The following is a 17,350-nucleotide window of genomic DNA, read 5'->3' as shown; positions in this document are numbered from 1 at the left end:
ATGCAGATGTACGTATCCACATGTGTTCCACATGAAAGAATGGGTTGTAAAGTTTTAGTTATTCTGATTTGAAATTATTTGTTTGAATGAAAAGGCTTGAATGAAGCTTGGTTGGAAGCTAACGAAGCCAAGCTTGAACCAGCCAAAAATGCTTGGGATTAATTTCAAGCCGAACCAAAGATTAACCAAGTTCGATAAGGCTCAAATATATTTATAGTACACCTACTATTTTATATAGATAATAGTATATTGAATAAAGGTTTTAATCAATTTTTTTTTAAAAAAAATCTTTGAATCAATTTGTTGGCAAAACATGCTAAATCAATGTTGAATCAAGTTCGATTCAAGCTGGAATTTGTTTTAACTTGATTTAGGATTATTAAGTCCATCGATCAAGCTCATTTGTCGCTTAGTCTCAATTTGAAATTAAGCTTTGTCGAGCTTAAAATATTGATAAACAAATCAATCTTGAAACATTGACAAACAAATCGTGCTTGATCTTTGGAGTTCAATCTTAAAATCGATTCCAAAACAAGCATAATCAGGGCCAAACCCGATCAAGGGTGAAACCCAACCTCTTGTCTCATCTCATACCATATACTGCATGCTGCCTATGTACTATATACCACATAAACTTATATGCTACACCACATATAATGCAAACTCCAGGTATGGTTTAATGATCAAGAGAGAAATTGAATGGAATCAAGAACTAAAGCAATATGATGGGTCCCACTAGAAGTAAAACACATGCATAATATAAAAATAAAAAGGGAAGCAGCTCACTAAATCTCCAATCCTAATATTTTCTGCCACTACGAAACATAAAAAAAAACTTTTTTAACGGATGTTTATATAAGATTATTTTTTTATTTATGAGACAAAACTGGAGTCTCCACCTCAGAGGAGTTTAAAGGGAGGAAAAAAAAGGAGCCAGCCGTTGCACTCGCATGACGTTCGAATCCACAGCCGTAAGCGCCGTCGCTTCGCCTCTCCTCCGAAATTCCCACGTCAAACGACCTCAAACTATCGTCCATCTCCTGCGGTCATGCATCTCCGGCCAAACCCCCCGCCTCCATCTCCAACCGATCCACGCCCAATCCATCATCGCCGGTCTCCGATCGGACCTCTTCGTCAACAACCTGCTACTGAATGGATACTCGAAATCTGGCCTCCTTGGACATGCGCAGAAAGTGTTCGAAGGAATGCCAGAAAGAAATATGATCTCCTGGTCCTCGACGATCTCCATGTACACCCAGCACTGCAGAGAGGAAGAGGCCCTCTATCTCTTTTCCTCCTTTCGAAGGTCCTCTTCCGAGAGCCCGAATGAGTTCATCCTCGCCAGTGTCCTGCGAGCCTGTGTTCAATCAGGGGCTGTCGATCACGCTGCTCAAGTCCATGGCCTTGCAGCAAAGTCGGGTTTTGATTCGGATGTCTTCGTGGGTACTGCCTTGATCAACTTCTACACGAAAATTGGAAGCATGGATGAGGCGATGTCGATATTTTATGAGCTTCCGGTGACGAATTCAGTGACTTGGACGGCGGTCATCACGGGTTATTCACAGATAGGGAAGAGTGCGACATCCCTACGGTTGTTTAACCAAATGAAGGAATCTGGAGTCCCGCCTGATAGATTTGTTCTTTCAACCGTCGTTCGTGCTTGCTCAGCCTTAGATTTTCTTGATGGTGGGAGGCAGATCCATGGGTATGCGTATCGAAGTGGAACAGAAATGGATGTCTCGATAAATAATGTGCTCATAGATTTGTACTGCAAGTGCTCTAAAGTGAGGATTGCGCGTCGGCTGTTTGACTGGATGGTTGTCAAGAACCTGGTGTCATGGACTACGATGATTGCAGGGTATATGCAGAATTCATCTGATTTGGAAGCAATGGATTTGTTTCTTGAAATGATCAAATTAGGGTGGCAACCCGATGGGTTCGCTTGTACGAGTATTTTAAGTTCGTGCGGTTCTTTAATGGCCTCGAATCAAGGGAAGCAGGTTCATGCGTATGCCATCAAAGCTAAATTGGAGTCTGATGAGTATGTAAGTAATGGTCTTGTTGATATGTATGCTAAATGTGGTTATCTAGTCGATGCGAGAGCTGTCTTTGATGCTATGATCGAACACAATGTTATTTCTTACAATGCTATGATCGAAGGATACGCGAGGCATGAGGAGCTTGTGGAAGCAATTGCCCTGTTCAATGGGATGAGATCAGGGTCACCGCATCCAAGCCTCTTGACATATGTTAGTCTCCTTGGGTTATCAGCTTCATTATCAGCCATTGATTTAAGCAATCAGATTCACTGCCTTGTCATTAAAGCTGGTGTGGCATTGGACCTTTACGCTGGTAGTGCTTTGGTTGATGTTTACTCAAAGTGCTTGTGCACTGATGATGCCAGAGCTGTGTTTGATGAGATGGATCAGAGAGATCTTGTGGTGTGGAATGCTATGATTTTTGGGTACACCCAGAATGCTCAAGGCGAAGAGGCTCTCAAACTCTTCCATCAACTGTGTGTTGCTGGGATGAGACCTAATGAGTTCACTTTTGTTGCACTTGTCACAGTGGCTAGTAATCTTGCAAGCCTGTTCCATGGCTTACAATTCCATAGTCAGATCATAAAAGCAGGTTTGGACTTTGATCCTCATGTTTCAAACGCACTTATTGACATGTATGCAAAGTGTGGTTGCATCGAAGAAGCGTGGGTGTTGTTTGACTCAACTCATGGAAGGGATGTTGTTTGCTGGAACTCAATGATTTCAAGATATGCGCAACATGGGCATGCAGAAGAAGCCCTTAAAGTGTTCCAGCTAATGAGACATGAGGAGATTGAACCGAGCTATGTTACATTCGTCGGTGTACTATCAGCATGTAGCCATGCAGGGCTCACTGAGGAAGGACTATGCCACTTTCACTCTATGAAGGACAAATACGGGATCAAACCGGGCATGGAACATTATGCTTCTGTGGTTACGCTTTTGGGTCGTGCAGGGAAATTGCAGGAGGCAAAGGAATTTATTGAGCAGATGCCTATTGAACCTGCTGCGGTTCTGTGGAGGAGCTTGCTCAGCGCATGTCGAGAGTTTGGTAATGTTGATTTGGGAAGGTATGCAGCTGAAATGGCAATCTTGAAGGATCCGAAAGATAGTGGGCCATATGTCCTGTTGTCGAATATATTTGCTTCCAGGGGAATGTGGGCAGATGCGGAGAAGGTGAGAAAGGGAATGGATTATATCGGGGCAGTAAAAGAACCGGGATACAGTTGGATTGAAGTAATGAAGGAGGTGCATGTATTTATCGCAAGAGGTAGGGAGCATCCAAAGGCAGACTTGATCTATTTGGTGTTGGATGGGCTGATGCAGCTAATCAAGGTTTCTGCACATGAACCTGAAACCACTGAACTTTTAATGGGCGATCTAAATGGTTGATGTCACAGTAGGATCATCGATTTGTTCTATCTACATCAGTGTGGAAAAGAAACGGGTCATTTTCAGATTGAAGCATTAGTGTCAAGAGCCCTGGAGCATGCTTATGTAACAGGTTCAGCTGCTACTCATGACAAAAAAAGATGTGCAAAAGAGAGGGTGAGCAGCAGCAGATTGATAAGAAGAGAAGGAAGATGTGCTGCGCAGCATCAATCTAGGAACCGTGCGACACTTATTTATTCATAAGAAAGGGCAGGCCACTTGATTAGGAGGGGTGGACCAAAATGCTGTAAACAGTGGCAGGTTTCCACAAAACCCTAATGGGTGAATCTGGGCTTGCTTCAGGCTTAAGTAACAACCCATTTACGATAGACCCTGACCTCATCAATATTCATAAATACCCATCCTCAAGCTGGAGCATGACTCTCAATCATGCCAAGCTTGATAATTATATTTATCAGCTGGTCTTGTTTCATAGCTTTGGTTAAAACATCAGCCAATTGGGAAGCTGATCAGACTGTCATTCTTACAATTCGTTCCAATAAAATCACTAATTGAGAAAGGGAAATCAAGAGGACTTGAAACTTGAGGATGTCAGGAACTTCCTCGTCTTCAGAATGAAAGTTCAATAAATTTTGCTGTTTAAGGTGAACTTGCTACTGTCTATTCTAACCATCTGACTGCAGCAAAGAGTCATTCATATGAGGATGTATTTATTACACTTAATAGTACTCTCTTCTATTCTGTATTTGACAATGATGCATATGTATGCAGTGATACTTGCTGCACATGGTGCACCTGAATTTTTAATAAAGCCAGCATCAATTAGTCTAGCTTAAGTGTCTTATTTAACTGTGAAGCAGAAAACAAACATATACCCTTTCTAAGAAGGATCCCATTGCTTTTCCTTATGAAGTGGGATGAGTGCCAGACTTGCTGTAATTTAAAGAGATATTTATTTCTATAGTAGAGCAGTCGGTAGATGCGACTCTTGGCTGAAACTGAAGGTGAGGATACTTCGAAGATTGGATCTCAGTCACCCTTTCGTTTATGTGGTGATGCAATGAGGAAACTGCCACCATCTAATTTTAGTAGTCTTACATCCACTGTTCCATTCATTGACCAACAGGATTGTTTGGCATGGATACCTTCTCTACATGACCTAAAGAAGCCAGTCTTAAGCAGGGACAAGGTTTGGAACGAGCCTTGTACCAACCAGAGAGCTTTTCAAAAACATGCATAAGGAATAGTTAATTTGCTTATACCAGCATGCTACTCCAAATGAAGATATCACATACTATTCTTGGCATAAAGTTCTCAATTTGTGCCTGCTTTTTTTTTATGACAAAAACAACCTGAGCCTAGAGTTTTCCATAGATCGTATCCAAAAGTAAATGGGAGCAACTTGTGCCATAACTATACCAATAGGCATAACTATTCCCCTTCCACTTCTCTTATTCTAGAACCAGATGTAGCTGTAGTGATCAGGCATTCTCAGTTTAAATCAATATTTCAGACTTGTGATTTTCATCTCTGAATCCCAACCAACATTTATGCTGAACATACACTAGTCCTGCTTAACCATAGACAGATAATCATCATGTCTGAACAAGGTCTAAAATATTTTTATATCTAATCCACATTCTATCAAACTAAACAGATGAGATCCATGGCTAATTCTAGTGGCAACAATCAGTTTCAAGAAAAATAGCAGAACAAAATTTTCCCACATCTAAAATTTTGTAATTTTCAAAGACTAAAAAGATAACCATGACATAGCTGGTGTTGGAAACCACCTATTCTGTGCAAGAAGTTTATAGCCACGACAAAAGAAGTTGCTTACAGACTCTTACAAGTTTGAAAATAACCAATTCAAATATGCTTCTTTTATTGGCTGATAAAACAAAAGATTCGAACCAAGCTTAAGTATATCAGCTCAAATCTCAAGAAACAGCTGCAAAGAAGTTCATCTGTTGGCTGTACTTTTGCTGTAAATCTGAGTGCTCCATGTTATAACCCACCTCTGGTATGAATTTAATGATGCATTCACCTGCTTAAGGCATATCACTGAATCCACAACTTCAGATATGTGGATTTATGATCATCCAAAGCAAATGGTACTGCCAATAAATCATCTTTTTTCATCCCATTCTTCCTTTCCTTCCCCTCTTTGCTCAATTCCCTTGTGATAGCATAAATAGTTGAGTTGCAAAGCATCAATGGTCCACAACATCATGCTTACGGACGATCCGCAGTTCGCAGAATCACCCTTGCTACATATCCATACCCCAAGAACTTGCTCTCTACAGTTTAATCATGACTTCAAACAAATCAAATAATGATGCAGAATTTTGTCGCTCAGATATCTGGCAAAGGCAATATGATCACTGTGTCTACAAAATAGAGACTTTGGATTATGGCTCAGTCACAAGTCCCTAACAGCAATTATTCATAAAACTCCACTACATCCAGGCATCTTCTTCAGTCTACCACTCTGCATTGCTCTCCTGACGAGAAACACATCCATCCACCTACCGGCATCTGCATAGATATTAGACAGGAGTACTCTGGCAGCCCCATGAGTGGGCTCCAGCCTTGTCAAACTCTCTGCAGCCTTCTCCCCAATCTCCAGATTTCCATGAGTCCTGGCAGCAGCCAGCATACTCCCCCATATCGCCACATCTGCTTTCATGGGCATCGCCTTGATCATCTGCTCTGCCTCTTCTAGACACCCAGCTCGGCCTAGAAGATCAATCATGCAGCCATAGTGCTTTATGGTTGGTTCTATCTTATACTTTCTTCTCATTAACTCGAAGTAGCATCTCCCTGAATCTACCAAACCTGCATGGCAGCATGCGCTCAATACTCCTATAAAGGTGATCGAATTGGGTTTAATGTTTCTTCTTTGCAAATCGGAGACTATGCTCAGGGACATATCTGCATGCCCATGCATCGCCAAACCACATATTATTGCATTCCAGGGCGACACTGAAGCTGACCCCTCCTTTACATGATCAAACACTTGGATTGCAACTATGATGTTCCCACGCTTTGCATACATATCAATAAGCCCTGCGCTTAAATTATCAGTTAGAGGGATGGACCTGTTAATCACATAGTCATGGATCCACTTCCCTTGTTCCAGGGTGCCGGAACTTGCAACAGCAGAGAGAACGCTCACCAACGTGATCTCATTGGGCTCAAACCCCATTGATAGCATCTCTCGGAAGAGCTCCAAAGCAAGATTGGACTGCCCGTTCTGGACATAGCCAGCAATCAAGGTACTCCATGAGACAACATCCTTTTCAGGCATGTCATTGAAGAGCTCCCTCGCGGCATCCACCATGTTGTTCCGCACTAGCCCCACCATCAGTGCATTCCAGCATGAAACATGTGACTTGCATCCCAATTCGAATTGCAGGCAAGCAAGATCAATGAGCTTGCATGCACCATAGAAATGGATCAGTGTCACCTGCATGAAATCGTAGGAATCCAATCCGGTGTTTATAATTGCAGCATGCAATTGCTGACCTTCTCGAACTGCAGAGCAGCGGCCGCAGGCCGAGAGCAAATCAACCAGCAGGACTTCATTCGGCCTCACATCAGAATTTTGCAGCATTCCACAAAGCGTGATCAAAGCTTCCTCCAACCTATCAACCTTTAAGTACCCATCGATCATCGTACTCCAGGAAACCAAATCTCTTGCTGGAATCCTCTCAAACAAGTCTACAGCTTGATCAATGAGGCCGGCCTTAGCATAACCATTGAGCATCGCATTCCAGGTAACTGTGTTCTTCTCTGGCATCCGATCGAAAACAGCTCGAGAATCACTCAACTGCGAGCACACGGCATAGGCATGGACCAGATTGGTCGCGACGAGGACATACTCATCAAGCCCACATTTTGTGGCCACGGCGTGGGACATAGAGATTCCTCGTGGTGAGCTCAAGCGGGAGCAGGCGGAGAGGACGCTTGCGAGCGTGACCTCATTCGCCGCGACGCCTGCGGCGGCCATGTCGCAGAAGACGGAGAGGGCCTCGGCAGGGCTGCCGGCCTGGGCGAGGGCCATGATCATGGAGGTGAATGTGACGCGGTCCCGGCGAGGCGCCGCGTCGAACAGGTTGCGGGCGTCCGCGAGTCGGCCGGCCTTGGCGTGGGCGGCGATCATGATATTCCAGGAGGCGGCGTCCCGGAGCAGGGGGGCGTCGGGGGAGGAGAAGAGGCGGGCGGCGTCATCGAGGCGGCCGCACTTGGCGTAGAGGTTGAGGAGGGCGTTGCGGACGAAGTGGTTGGAGCGGGCGAGGCCGGACTTGAAGGCGAGGGCGTGCAGGGGCTCGCCGGAGCGGAGGGAGGTGGCGGAGGACTTGAGGGCCGCAACGAGGGAGAACTCAAGGGGTAGTTGGCCGTCGGCATGGAGGCAGCGTTTGAGAACTCGAGGGAAGAAGGCCGTGCCTCTTGCGGCATCGAGCATTAGATGCGTCTCTCTTTCTTTACAAGCGTGTTTTTCGGAATGCCGACTTCTCGCCTATTTACGGCACTCATTTTTTATTTATTGCTTTTTTATAACGAAAATATGGTTATAGTCAAGCTTGATATGATTATAACTATGTACCGGCCATCAATTTACCGTAATTTATATTAAAGAAAAAGCTACCATCATCGTATCATCCCCATTGCTATGAATAAATTTGTAAAACTAGATAAGCTGACTTTATTCAAGTTTATTCAGTTTTTTTTTTAGGTTTATTCACAAACTTAGATGCTGGTATCCATAAGTTAATGGAAGAAAAAGGTTTCCTCTCTCAATTTTTATCTATTCATGCAACTAAACAGATCTTGGAAGGAGAAAAATAATCTGTTATACTATATGATGCCAACTTCTCTGACGATGCATGAAATGTGTCTAATATTTTTGTTTCTATTTTTTTTTTTTTTTGGCTGAAACGGACATTTCATACATCACGGATAGGGATACACCCAATATGAGGATGATAGTGTTATTTTGATGATTAACACAACCATTGAGGAAATATATAATTAAGTACTACAAGTTAACATGATACATCATTACTGAATTCAACACTCTCGATACATTAGAAGAATGAGATCAAGATGTCTTTCAATGATTAATAATGAGATAAAATTTGTAATAGAAAAGGGATAGTGAATTCTTAATTCTAATTCAGCAAAGTTTCAAGTGAAACGTACTCTTAAGGGTAAAATAGTAATTTTTATTGTTAAGAGTATGTAGCACTACCATGGCATACATTCAAAATTGCTTGAAGTATATTTCATTGATTGTATAGATGAGTCTAACCTTAAGATGCAGCAAAGTATGAAATGAGTCGACCCCAACAAAGGTGGAGTCGACCCTGGCACATCATGGAACCATCAGGCACACCTCTACGAAAATGGCACGAATAAACAGTAGTGGAGTCGACCCCAAGTATGCTTGAGTCGACCCCAGCTTCAAGCCTCAAGAAAAGAAGTCTCTGGAATTTACTGAGAGGGCCGACCCCAACTTTCCCTAAGCCGACCCCAAATGGAGCCGAAACTAAGAATGCTTGAGTCGACCCCAACTAAACATGAGTCGACCCCAAGGCTATGTCGTTCAAAACTGTGTTTCTGAAATCCCTGAGAGGGTCGACCCCAATGGAACTTGAGTCGACCCCACTGTAGCTTGAGTCGACTCCAAAAAGAGTTGAGTTGACCCCAGTGAAAAACAGCTGAAATACAAGGTTCTGTGATTCCTGAGAGGGCCGACCCCGCTGTAGCAGGAGTCGACCCCAGTGAAAGTTGGGTCGACCCCAGTGGAAGTTGGGTCGACCCCAAGTATGATAAACAGTGGTTTGAGTCGACCCTAGGAAAGTTTGGGTCGACCCCAGCACGGGCAGAAGCTTAACGGCTAGTTCTGCGGAAGTACTTTTTGACCTCCCAACGGCTAGTAACGGATAGTTTTTCAAATCTAACCAATGGGGAGTAACCTAAACATGTGGGAAAGTATTTATAATGATACTATTCATCAGAACAAGTTATCTTTCGCATGAAAATCAAAGTTCACTCAAGAAAGATAAAGCCCTAGTATTCTTCATCAAGGTGCTTCATTCAATAGTTAAAAGGAAGTGGTTGAGCAGATCATAAGAGGCATTAAGAGCTTCACCAACCCTTGAAGAGTAATGCATTCATTGACAAAAAAGAGAAGAGCCATATCAAAGCGATAACTATATTCTAACTCTTCTTTGTAGCTTATATTTGTTATATTTGCTCATTTAGGAGTTTCAACCTTCTTCTTCTTCTTAACAATCTTGTAAGGTTTGTTGGTGAGCCCGTAAAACCAACAGTGTAGGTTTGTTGGTGAACCCGTAAAACCAATAGTGTAGGTTTGTTGGTGAGCCCGTAAAACCAATGGTGAAGATTTGTTGGTGAGCCCGTAAAACCAACATAGATTTTTGGTGATCCCGGAAAACCAAGTGTAAAAATTTTTGGATTGTGAGCCCGAAAAATAATCCAACTATAATCTGCGGAATTATAGTGAATTCCCAAAGGGTCACTTGAGGAGTGGACGTAGATGCATAGGAGAGCACCGAACCACTATACTTCTTGTTGTTTGTATTGTGTATTGTTCTAACTTCACTATTTTTAGTTAATCTATATTAACTAAATCACTCACTCATCAATTAACATAATTAAGGAATCGAAAATTAAGAAAAACCAATTCACCCCTCCCTCATGGCTTGTCACCTTGGGCAACACAATAAAATCGGCAAACAAAAGATTTCATAATGCAACAGGCATCTCACCCTCTCCAACCCACAGGGTGCCTTCTGAGTGGTTCGCTACATATGCCGCCACCCAGTGCCCCGTTAGCCTCACAATATACATGCATAGCTTGAAATGTAATGCCCTCTCTCACCATCAACCAAATATCACCGAGCAGGGGATAAACATCTTCATCCCTGCTCGTGCTCCGTCGAACCCAGTCGATCTCCGTGGTCGAATCACCCTCCAAGAGTATGAAGGTCGCCTGAAGCACGCGCCGCGCTTAACGCAATCCCATCCAAGCCGCTCGTAACTCTGCTCCTAGAACTGAGGTGTCGAAGATCTGATTTTTTTCACCTTTTAATTATAATTTTTTCCCTGCTAAATAGCAAGAGAAAAACATACACAAACTTTGATGGTTCATTTACAGTAGGAACCCGCCACAGGAGCTAACATATGGAAACTATTGCGATGCGAACATATGGAAGACCGGCATTATCCTAACTGTTTATAGAGCAACCAAAATATCCATCCAAGTTGGGCAAGTAATGCTGAGTCAAGAGTTTTGGCTTCTATCCAGACACCAGCACCTGTAATCAGCTACTGACATACCGAGCAGATCATCCGGAGACATCTTGACGAGTCCCTTCAACCTTGAGGAATCAAAACAATTATATGCCTTGGTATCAAAAGTTACATTGCTCTCGTTTGACGTTAGAAACTCAGTTTGGTGTATCTGAGATCGCATCCTTTTATATAGCCTTAATGCAGCAACACAATCTTCATAGGGATCATGTGTACCATTTTGGATCTCATACCTACAAGAACCAACCCTTAGAATTATATACCCAATACTGAGTGGAGTGTAGCTTTGTGAAGTTTGTCACAATTGCATAAGTATATACTAACAAGCTAGAAGATAAAAAAACATTTCACAAATAAGCTGATAAAAATTATTGAGACTGCACAATCCAATGGTCCAAATGTTTTTCAAAGCACGGTGTCAATGATGCTCCATTATGATTATCCAAAATGAAGATAATAACTTCAATTCAGTAGTTAATTTTCGCCAAGCATATATAAAGTGGAAAAAAAAGGAATAAGAATGAACAAGATGATTAAGATTGAATTTTCACTCATAATCAAAGCAAGATGAATAAAATTTAAATGCACAGAGTAAATTTTTGTTATGCCCACCATTGCTTTTCTGTCCTTTTATTTTGCAACATTACTTTTTCACTTATAATTAACTATTTAATGGATGCAAAGTAATAAATTAGCATTTCTTTTTATTGACCCTTTCAGTTAGAATCGAATAAAATGATGCATGCCGAAGGAAAGTCGAACAGGGAAACCTTGGGGCGGGGGGGGGGGGCGGGGGGGTGGCTTGTGAGGATTAGGGATTAAGAAAAATAAGAAATTGGAACATTTCTAGTTGTTAGGTGTTTATAACTTGAAGTTCAAAAGTCAAATATCTAGATAGAAAATAAGTAACAATTTTGTTTTGCGGGGTTCTCTAAGGCCAGTGTTGTCGATAATGGACCACCTATCGAAACCACTATTTATCATTGTCATGAAAATAAAAGCCATAATTTGCGCAGTCAAACCTCCAACCTTTTCTTATCTCATCTTTCTCATAATAAGAATAGTGGCTATCATAATGATTAATATTGGAAGTTATCAAAGGAATTAACAATAAAGGTTAAATAGTTGATTGTCACTGTTAACAGATCAAAATATTATTTGATTTTGATCGTTATTTGAATTTTAGAAATTTTTTTATTAATTGGATAAACAGTGGAAAGGCAAAAAGTGAGCACTGTTACCACCATAAGATGACCATTATAATGGGTAAATAGCTAAACTAGGGCTGCTTGTTTAAATACTCTCATCATGAATATGCATAACAAATTGACGGGCCTTCGAAACCATTACAACAGGCAAAGGGACATTATTTTCAATCATGATGTTGAAAAAGAAAAAAAAAACATATTTCCATTCAAAGACTTAATTTTGGCAACATTAAATGAGTTCAGCTATTGTAAAGGTTACTTGCCCTAAGTACGTCTGAGTGAGGTACTTCAGTGAGAAGCTGACTGAATCATTAGTTCTCTTTAAGGGACGATATTGGGCTGTATCCCTGCATATAGGAAAAAAAACAGGAGAAGATGCGGAGTGTTACAATAGCATTCCTTTTTTAAAAACATCAGCAGTCCAGTAAGAGTGACATCAGAATATTACCTTATCAAGTGAGGAGGGTAATTCATTTTCAAACAATCTAAATCATGATCTAAGTCATGACCTACAAGAATCCTAGCGTTTCCACCTTCCAGACGGGCTCGTGATATTGATTCTCCATTATACAATATCTTCTCAATTTTTTTTCTAACTTCCAAGAGAGGCATTCCATCTACCAAATGGTCTTCAGTTATACCAGTTATTTCAAATCTGAAAGAATTTCCAAATGCAAATCTTATCTAGTGTTTCCTGATTAATCTGTAGTCAATAACATATCTAGTTTTCGAGCATGATGAATGAAAGGTACCTGAAATTGGTGACAGGAATTATAGGCTTCACATATGAGTGGAAGATCACATTTTCATTTTCATCAATTAAGCATACACGCGCACAGAGATCAAGTGATCCATCACTTCCCCCACCAACCATCTCACAGTCCATGGCAACAACTTCAGGAACTTGGTTACCATTGCTTCCCATGATTAAGCTAGGCATATCCGTTTCAGCCTGAGCATAATTCTCCACAATAGACATTGTCATATTTCCCTATAAGAATTGCTATTCCATTAAGAAAAGTAGTTGTAAAGCACTAGGAAGTAGGAACATAAGCTTTTGCAATTATAAAAGCATTGCAGTATGAGAACTTGGTCTTTATTTTGCAAACCAAACATACTTACGTGGTAAGCAGGACTCAAGCGACATAAGTCTTTATGCAGTCTGAGAGCATTGGCGCTCTCGAGAATGTTCAAACAAAGATCACAACCACTAGCAGCAAATACCTCTGCACAGTGGCGCTTTGGCAGTGGACCTAAATATTAATGATGATGAACAAACAAATCCATTAAAAACAATGAATGGCATGAGCATAACAAAATGAGCAAAGACCAATGTTAAAATTAAAATGCATCAGCACTGCAATCATATGGACCCCATCTCAGCCAATTCAGCTTACTTATGCTCTTAGTATCACATAAAGATTGAAATCTAAGTTTTCATTTAAAAGGATACAGAGCTTAAATATGATATGGCTAATTGTAAATCAACTTTAAGTTTCAAAATATGATTAAATTGATACCTATAAGATGTTCCCTCACCGATGCTAGTGTTCTGCAGTGCTTATTGCAGACACCACACTTAGGTTCATGAATGGAGTGATATGACACTCGCATATGCTCAACAAGATGTTCCTTTTTCTTGAATTGCTGGTAGCACGCCGAGCATTTGTGCCTGTTAACAGCTAGGATTACTATTTAAGCTTGATTTAACATTTAATAGCAAGAAAGTCTAACAAGCCATCGAGCAAGACTTGCTCTAATTATACACTAAAGAGAACACAAACAGATTAGAAGTGAAACCACTAACATATGTGGTATGTAACAATCTATGCACCTGGTAGTTTGGTAACTAATTTGACATTACTTCACCTGGTGAAAAAATTCATGGATGCGGAGAAAAAGTTTGTGAGGAATTAGGGACAATGCAAGCGATAAATGAGTATTTAAGGATATAAAGGCATCTCAATGAATAAGAGATACTTAGAAAGTTACGGAAATATTATAAACAATTAGCATAAAATCATGAATTATTTGTGAAAATTGTTAGAAATTCACAATCTTCCTTCTCATTAAGTTGGCACAAAATTGGAAGCGAAATTTGTGATGAAAAATCAAGAATAATTGGATAAGTTTTCAATAACTCAAGCAAATTTTGGTATATATCGCATGTGCTGAAACTACTTGATATGCTTGTTTGTGGTACATAAATTTTGGGGGGGGGGGAGCCGTTTGTTTTGCATTCTGCCGGCTTCACATTTAAGCCGGCTAGTGCAGTAGTAATGTTTTAATATTTTAATATAACAAGAAATACACCCACAGATGCACATACACACACTCACACACTCACACACACACACACACACACACACACACACACACACACACACACACACACACATATATATACATATATATATATGGGGATTGATAACCTACTCTCTCTCTCCGGTGTGTGTGTGTGTGTATGCATATACATACGTATATATATATACATACATATATCTATCTATATATATACATACATCCATATATCTATCTATATATATACATACATCTATATACATACATACATACATACATACATACATACACATACATACATATATATGTGTGTGAGAGAGAGAGAGTATTAATTAGGGGGTTGAGAATGTGAGTTAATGTGGGATTGTAAAAAGACATAAAATACCCTTAAGAGTTATAAAAAGTAAGAATATTTTTTGTCCAATAAAAAATGGGTAGATTGATAACCTACTATAACAGAGAGTAGGTTATCAATCCCCTATATATATATATAAAGAGAGAGAGAGAGAGAGAGAATTATCAAAATTTAACATTTGCACTATAAAAATTTTGAATCCAGTATATTAAAACATAGATTGATCGATACTTTTATGAGATATTATTTGACAAAGACCGTTGGAAAAACATAATCCATTCCAGGTAGTGCAGAGCAAGGTATTAAGATTACAATGATTTAAGTTATATTTATCTATATATATATATATGAAGTGACAAAGGACAAGATGGAGTAGTACACTTTTTGTTGTTTCAGAAAAAAGACCAAAGGTAGTCTCATCTATTCATAGGTGTAAATAACATGATTCTGTCCATGACTGCCAAATGCTTAACCTAACTAAGAAACAATTTTTCTAACAATGGCATTCTAGTTGTTAGTGAAAACTTAGTTATACAATCTGCAACATGAAGTATGACTGTTGCATCTTTCAGGTACCCCCTAACTTGTCTGCAAGGCTAGGCGGGCATCATAAATTGCCCAAGATTCAGAATGGAGCAGTGAGAATTGCAATCAAATCCAGTTTAATGGGTCCTGTTCCTGTACCTCCCTGGCGTTCTTTCTCTGTGTGTGTTGTTTGTGGGGGGGGGGGGGGGGGGCAATTGTGTGTGAGAGAGGGAGAACTTGTTATATGAAGTGTCCCTATGTTTTTAGTATAAGCTATCACGGCTAATTATCACTTTAAGTATCTTGACGCATCTTGAATAATATTAAATGAACCTAGAAAATAACTTAAAACAACTTGCAAATCCATGGTTCTATTATTTTGTTTATAGGTACCATGTCTTTCTCTCCTTCCTCCTTTCAGTTTCTCTTCTTGGATAGACACCAAAGCAATGTATATATATGTTGTATCCCTTTGTCAAAGTTTTTGGAGGTTGTGATATTTGATACTTGAGAACACTCGGACATTTTGCACTCATGCCACATCTCTAGGTAACACTGGCTACATGTACGGGCATTGCCATCAAAGAAGAGGTGAAACCCAACAATATGCAGATGAAGAAAATGAAGAATCTAAGAAGCTTGATTTTGAGGAGAGAAAGGCGATGTATGTAGGATAGCCTCATGAGACTTGCACATAAATATGATTGATCTCCAAAATCTATACACAAGAATTAGAAGTATGTTTATAAATTCTTCCATTTGAAAGCTGAACCCTAAAAAGGACATTAAGCTCAAACCTCAAAAATCCCATCTTTGATATTTGCTCCACATTACAACATCCTCCAGACTCTCATCTAATCTAAATTGTCAATATGTCGAGGTGCAAGCAAAAATCTATCATAGGTTCACCAGCAAAAGAACAAGAAAAATTGCCTCACAGAGTTATTGTAAAATAAGGATAAAGTATACATATCTTACTTCATAATCATACCTCATATCCATGCACAAACTCAAAAAACATAACCATAAGGATAAGCATGATTACACAGTGTTAGAGAGGAATTTGGTCCTTTTGAAGGCTAATAACCCTTAAACGCATACAACAGAGAGCTTGAAGGAAGTGGCACAAGATAAAACTTACATCAACACATGCATAAGCATCTAACATCTCCTTATTCACACCCATTTTGTCTTATAGATAAACATATACAGAAATGAAGAAGCCGATTGAATGGAAAAAGGTCCTGCTTGGATCCGTAAAACTAGAAGCGGAAATGCCACCTTAATAACATCAAATCTAGACAACATTTTTTTCATAGCATATTCAATGTTTCCACATAACATATCTATATAGCAACGTCGTATGAAATAGAAAAAAAGATAATACTTTAAAAGCAGCGATTTGTAAAGCTTTAAATAAGCACGCTTCAGCAAAATCCTTGTATCATAACTACATATGTGTCAGCCAAACAGCACCATCAAAAATATTAGATTTTTTTTTTTGAATGGCAATCTTCCTACAACGGGCAGTGGGAATGCAGGGGAAGTGAAACTCTCTCATTGTCTCCATTTTCTGGAAATAGGTGTTAGAGCCTCTGTGGACGATACTCCAATCAAAAGATATTTCCCAAGGACAAGTCGTATAATTGCGGCAGTAGAGAGAAATGCTAATAAACCACCAACGGGAGAAACCATTCATTGAGGAATAAAATCAAATATAAAGAGCGTCATGCCTATTTAGATCAAAACAGTCAAAAAACCAATGGAAAAAAAGGAAGAAAAAAAAACAACAACAGAACCCTGGAAAAAATCGAACGCGTGCTAGATTTCCCCCCCAAAAAAGGAAATCATATGAAGAAAATATGAGAAGCTCGAGATGTTTAGGAACACTGACCGTCGGGTTATGGTAGGCTCCGGCTGGGGATCCAGATCCATACGAGGTGGTAAGCTAAGGGAAAACCGGAGATAAACGAACCGGTTGCGATTGTGGAAGAAAGGATGTGAAGAATAACGCAATGACGGAGAGCTCTTAGCGCAGATCTTTTGCTCGGTTGCTAACTCTCACCGACTGAGAGACGAGAGCTCTTTTGGTAGAGAGAGACGAGAGCCTTAACAGAAGCCAAAAATAAAAAGAATCTGCCGTTTCCGCCTTATTTTAGCTAATAATTTAGCTTGATACCCAGACCCAT

At 40.2% G+C, this 17,350-nt stretch overlaps 3 protein-coding genes across 4 annotated transcripts; 1 reads left to right on the top strand and 2 right to left on the bottom strand.

Moving 5' to 3' along the window:
* Positions 1 to 821: 821 nt before the first annotated feature.
* On the top strand, positions 822 to 3,574 carry LOC103709934 (pentatricopeptide repeat-containing protein At4g39530). Its single transcript, XM_008795469.3, has one exon. It carries the CDS (start codon positions 951 to 953, stop codon positions 3,429 to 3,431), a length of 2,481 nt encoding a protein of 826 aa, XP_008793691.2. The 5' UTR covers positions 822 to 950; the 3' UTR covers positions 3,432 to 3,574.
* Positions 3,575 to 5,141: 1,567 nt separating this feature from the next.
* LOC103709933 (pentatricopeptide repeat-containing protein At5g19020, mitochondrial) lies at positions 5,142 to 8,212 on the bottom strand. Its single transcript, XM_017843481.3, has one exon. The coding sequence runs from the start codon at positions 7,897 to 7,899 to the stop codon at positions 5,878 to 5,880; it is 2,022 nt and encodes a 673-aa protein (XP_017698970.2). The 5' UTR covers positions 7,900 to 8,212; the 3' UTR covers positions 5,142 to 5,877.
* Positions 8,213 to 10,165: 1,953 nt separating this feature from the next.
* On the bottom strand, positions 10,166 to 17,326 carry LOC103709914 (RNA exonuclease 4-like). Of its 2 annotated transcripts, none has more exons than XM_039132277.1 (7): positions 17,056 to 17,326; positions 13,501 to 13,652; positions 13,103 to 13,233; positions 12,733 to 12,932; positions 12,429 to 12,635; positions 12,244 to 12,327; positions 10,166 to 11,005 (listed from the first exon to the last, which is right to left on the bottom strand). In XM_039132277.1, exons 1-7 carry the CDS (start codon positions 17,094 to 17,096, stop codon positions 10,744 to 10,746), a joined length of 1,077 nt encoding a protein of 358 aa, XP_038988205.1. In that variant the 5' UTR covers positions 17,097 to 17,326; the 3' UTR covers positions 10,166 to 10,743. The 2 variants fall into 2 exon arrangements, with proteins under 2 accessions (XP_038988205.1, XP_038988204.1); XM_039132276.1 differs by having other exon boundaries at positions 12,733 to 12,971; positions 17,056 to 17,323.
* Positions 17,327 to 17,350: the final 24 nt, after the last annotated feature.

The sequence above is a fragment of the Phoenix dactylifera genome, chromosome 12 (genome assembly GCF_009389715.1).
Source record: "Phoenix dactylifera cultivar Barhee BC4 chromosome 12, palm_55x_up_171113_PBpolish2nd_filt_p, whole genome shotgun sequence".
Taxonomy (NCBI): domain Eukaryota; kingdom Viridiplantae; phylum Streptophyta; class Magnoliopsida; order Arecales; family Arecaceae; genus Phoenix; species Phoenix dactylifera.
The sequence above is the reverse complement of the archived record's forward strand: the minus strand, read 5'-3'. Positions and strand labels throughout refer to the sequence as shown.